At 41.7% G+C, this 4,757-nt stretch overlaps 1 protein-coding gene across 1 annotated transcript; it reads right to left on the bottom strand.

The window, feature by feature from the left end:
- Positions 1-450: 450 nt before the first annotated feature.
- On the bottom strand, positions 451-3,155 carry LOC101600953 (phosphatidylinositol 5-phosphate 4-kinase type-2 gamma-like). Its single transcript, XM_045155551.1, has 2 exons — positions 3,124-3,155; positions 451-2,627 (listed from the first exon to the last, which is right to left on the bottom strand). Exons 1-2 carry the CDS (start codon positions 3,153-3,155, stop codon positions 2,039-2,041), a joined length of 621 nt encoding a protein of 206 aa, XP_045011486.1. The 3' UTR covers positions 451-2,038.
- Between the last annotated feature and the right edge of the window lie 1,602 nt (positions 3,156-4,757).

Here is a 4,757-nt window from a genome sequence, read left to right as displayed (position 1 = left end):
ATCTTGATAGTAATGGGAGTAAATACACAAGATTTTATTAATAAAGACAAAACCAGAAGCAACAAAGGTGACTATCACTGCCCAGGATACACCCCCTCAAGGTGAGATCCAGTTCGAAAGACCAATGGTTGCTGGTGTCACGGAGCTTTATTGCATTCAACAGGGGAAATCTGGGTCCAGCACGCCCCAGTCAGGTATTGTAGGGGTTCCAAGCCCTGAATGGGGGCTCTTCTTGCTGCTTCCTTTGGAGGAGAGGTGAAAGGGGGAAGTTTCTCCCTTATGCCTTCTTCTGAGACTATTTCAACCAGATGCAGCTTTTCACCCCTTGAAGTGCAGAGGCTTCAAGAGGTATAGGGATAGCAATAATGGGTGTTTTATCCACACTTAATTTTGTGGGTAAGTGAAAACAATCTTATCTCATTAGCCTTTTTTTTTTTTTTTTTTTTTTTGAGGTAGGGTCTCACTCTAGCCCAGGCTGACCTGGAATTCACTATGTAGTCTCAGGGTGGCCTTGAACACAGGGATCCTGCTACCTCTACATCTCTAGCGCTAGGATTAAAGGCGTGTGTCACCACACCCAGCTTATTTATTTTTGAGACAGTGTCTAACTCTGTATGTAGCCCAGGCTGGCCTCACACCTGTGCCAAGCCTCCTGCTTCAGCCTCCCAAATGCTGGGATTACATCCATCATGTCTGCTGGGTCCTCAACATTCTGAGACTATCGCCCATCAACAGCTCTCTCTGGAGGGAGGGGCCAAGGGGCTGAGTTATGGCTCTGACTCCTCTCTGGGGGTGGAGAGTGAAGATGACAAAGAAGGCCATCTGTAGCAGTAGAAGAGGACAGAAGGGAATAAAATAACAAATCCAACCAGGAGAGTTTGCAAAAGGGTAGGGAATGAAGTGTGCTAGGTATACACATCCAAAGGATAGGGGTTCCCACACTCAAGCCCTCCCTCATCCTAAAATGAGCCAGGTACATATATTTCCTTCTGCTAGAAATGAATCTCAGGGACAGCTAAACAAGGAAGGAAGGATATTTGACATGCAGAATGAACCTTGCACTCTGAACTGTCACCTCAGCCTTCAAAACTAGCCACACACGTGGACTGAAGGGCTCTAGGCCTAGCCAAGGTGCAAGGTTCTGTGGAAATTCAGCAGTGGTCACATTCCTGTACCCAGGCTTGAATACTTCTGGCATTTCTGGGCTCCAGCACCCAGAAGTACATGTGAATAATGAAGTGGGGTGGGAGAAGAGAATGGAGAGCAGTCAACCCTTGGTAGAGACCCTCTCCATTCTCTGCATAGTCACAAAAGTCCGCCTAGGCACTGCCTCTGTGAGGAACCAACCTGCCTGTTTTCTGTCATGAGCGATGCCTGCACCCACACCCACAGTACCCTGAAAGCCTCCATCCTATGGCCTGCACCAGGAAGGAAGCAGGCCAGAGAGAGCTCTAGAAAATTAACAAAATCCAGGCACTCTTGAGTTCATCCCACAGAGCAAAGTGCATCCAGAGAGGTTGCTTGAGCGACATCCGCTGTCCAGTCAGGTCCTGAAGATGGCACACAACTCCCTACCTTCAGCTCTTCCTATCTTACAGGAACAGGGTATATTTCAAAGATCAAGGCACTTGATAGAGTCAACAGTATCACTCTAATGAAGCAAGAAGGCTTGCTGGCGGCAGGGAGAGGGCAGAAAAATGGGCAAGAGGAGAAAAGACAGTATATTTCTGGGGGCCAGGAAAAGCCTATCCATCAAGATGAAGTTATTTGGATGGAGGAATCTACAGCCTAAATTAGGCAGAGGTGGAAGAAAAGTGGCCAAATATCCAGTTCCCCATAAGCCTCTCAGAACCCTACCACCTTGAACATAAAGCAGCAATCACCACGGAGTCAGGCAGGCTCTAGGCAAAGATGTTGGGAATAAAATCCAGGAATTGCTTAGCATACTGCTCGGGATGGACAGTAGAGATCTCTGCCCCTGCCCCATGCTTGACAGTTTTGGCTGCATGAGCTGCTTTCTTCTTAGCATCATACTGTGTCAAGATGTCAATGAGGACCATGAAATACACCTCCTTTTGGGGGGCCCCTCTACATCTCGCTTCAGCTTCTCTAGAAATACTTTCTTCTCTTCTTCACCAATATACACTTTTTGGTTCTTGTTGAGGAAGTCCATATCTTTAAGGGTGGGCAATTCCTTAACCTTTTCCTTATCGCTGGCTTCCCGGGACACTAGGGAACCCTTGAGGTCATACTTCCTGTGGACAGGAAGACGGTGGCTAAACATATTGCGCATCACAAGCATGTAGCTGTCTTCGTTTTCCACACTGACTCGGTACATGCCCAGGAACTGGGGCAGCAGCGTGTTGCCATGGCACTTCACAATGTACTGGTGGTAGTTGGAGAGGTTGCTATGCATGTCAGCAATGTCCTCACTGGATACTTCTTTGATGACCAGAGTCCGATCATAGGAGATAAGGAAGCGACCATCACTGCCTTCACTTTCACTTGGGGGGCTCCAGGTAAGGGACACCAAGTAATCCTGATCATCAATGCCAAATCGATCACGGAGGTTCCTGAAGACTTGGGGGCAGTATTCCTTGAACTTGAAATGACTAGGTAGATTTTCTCTGCGCGCGCGTCAGGTGACCGGAGGCGGGCTCCCGGGCCCACTCAGTTGGATTTTAGAATTTCTCTGTATATTTTTTTTTTGCCAGCAAGCCGACTATTAGAATCTTTCTACTACTCTTGCCACCCATAACTTATTTACTTTCCAACCCCTTTTCCACATTCTCTCCTCTTTATTACCTCTGTCCTTATTCTCCACAACCACAATCTTCCATAGACCTAACAACCTATGATATCTGTGAAAACTAACACGAACTAACTTCCCTGTCCCAGATGTCTGTGCCATCTTAATCTTTTTAAAGTTAATACTAGCCCTCACATTTAATCACCCTACACTCTTCCTGTTTCTAAGTAACCAAAACACTAGCATACATCTATCAGCATTTTTCTTCTACCCATCAGCAATTATTGAAACCAAGAAGAACATTGTTGTTAATTTGGCACTAGGAAAATTGCAATGCAGGCATATCCAAGAGGTTGGGTCATTCTTGCTCTTACTCTTCGAGTAATATAGTAGCCATAACTTCCATCTTGAACTCTTACACTGAATATGTAATTTATAGTTTACATGTCTAAGACTATAGCTGATAACTATAATAAACAAACAAATAAATAACTCAAGATACAATTGATCTCTACATCATAACACAAGAAACACAAAAAAGACAACATAATTCCTCCAAAAATAGTAAATCCAATCTAATTTACTTCTAGTGAGCATGAATTGGATTAAATGTCAGACATATAATTCAAAAGAATGATTATAAATATGTCCAAAGAATTACGGAGAAATAAACCCCTTAAGGAATCTCAAGAGAACACCAAAAACAAATTTAACAAAATGATATTGATAGAAGATATGAATAAGTAAATAGAAATACTGAAGAAACACAAATTTTCAATACTAGAAGTGAGAAGCATAGTAGGTCAAATAAAGGACTATGTATGTAGAGTTTCACCAACAGAACGGATCAAGAAGACAGAATATCTGAGATAGAGACAAGATGGAAGAATGAGAACATTACAACAACAAGGACTGATAGGAAGAAATGAGTGAGGATTTCAAGATGGTCAAGATGCTATGAAAAAATCAAACTTAAGAATTCAGGGTATAGAAGAAGAAAAAATTCAATATAAGTTCATAATAAGTATTTTCAACAAAATCATACAAGAGAATTTTCCTCAAATAGGGAAAGAGATGCGAATACAGATACATTTATAATACTAAACAGTCAAGAGCAGAAAAAGCACTTCTTCTCACCATATTGTGATTGAACTACCATACACACTGTTCAAAGACAATGTGCTAAAAGCAGGAAAAGAGAAGCATCTAGTCACCTAAAAAGGCAACTTTATCTGGGCAAGAGCAGATTACTCTAACATATACTTTAAATACCAGAAGATCTTGAAATGATGTATTCTAAGTTCTGATAGACAACAACTGCTGAGTAAAGCTATTATATCTAGTAAAACTATCTATCATAATTGAAGGAAAAACAAGAAATTTCAATAACAGAATCAGGCAAACAGAATACATAACTATTTAGCCAGCTCTACAGAAAATACTAGAAGGGATCCTTAGGGCCGAGGAGAAAGAAAAACACATATGTAGGAACAAGGGATTGAATAAGCCATTCTTGAATAATACTTAAGGCAAGAGAGTAACAGGAAAATAGCAAGTACTAAAATATCAAGAAGAATGGCAGGGATAAGTACACAACTTTGAATAATAACTATTAATGCTCATGATATTCCTAGTCAAAAGATACAGATTTGCAGACTGGATTAAAAAACAGGACCCTTCTGTTTGTTGCCTCTTTTCTTCATCAAGGACAGACATTACCTTAGGGTGAAAGGATGGATAATGATACTTCAAGAAAATGGGCCCAAGAAGTAAGCAGATGTTGTTATTCTAATTTTTGACAGGATAGATTTCAAACATTAGTTAGAAGAGATAAAAGCAGCCACTTTATACTGTTTAAGGGAACAGTCTAACAGGAGCACCTTCCATTATAAAGATATAAGCACCAAACATGCAAGAAATTTCATTAAACAAACACTACTAGATGTAAAGGCACAAATAAGACCAATCAAAATTGTAGTGGGTAACTTTACAAACCTGGTCCCGGGCC

This window comes from Jaculus jaculus, chromosome 7, assembly GCF_020740685.1.
Source record: "Jaculus jaculus isolate mJacJac1 chromosome 7, mJacJac1.mat.Y.cur, whole genome shotgun sequence".
In the NCBI taxonomy this organism is placed as follows: Eukaryota; Metazoa; Chordata; class Mammalia; order Rodentia; family Dipodidae; genus Jaculus; species Jaculus jaculus.
Note: the sequence above shows the minus strand (reverse complement) of the source record. Positions and strands in the feature narration are given on the sequence as shown.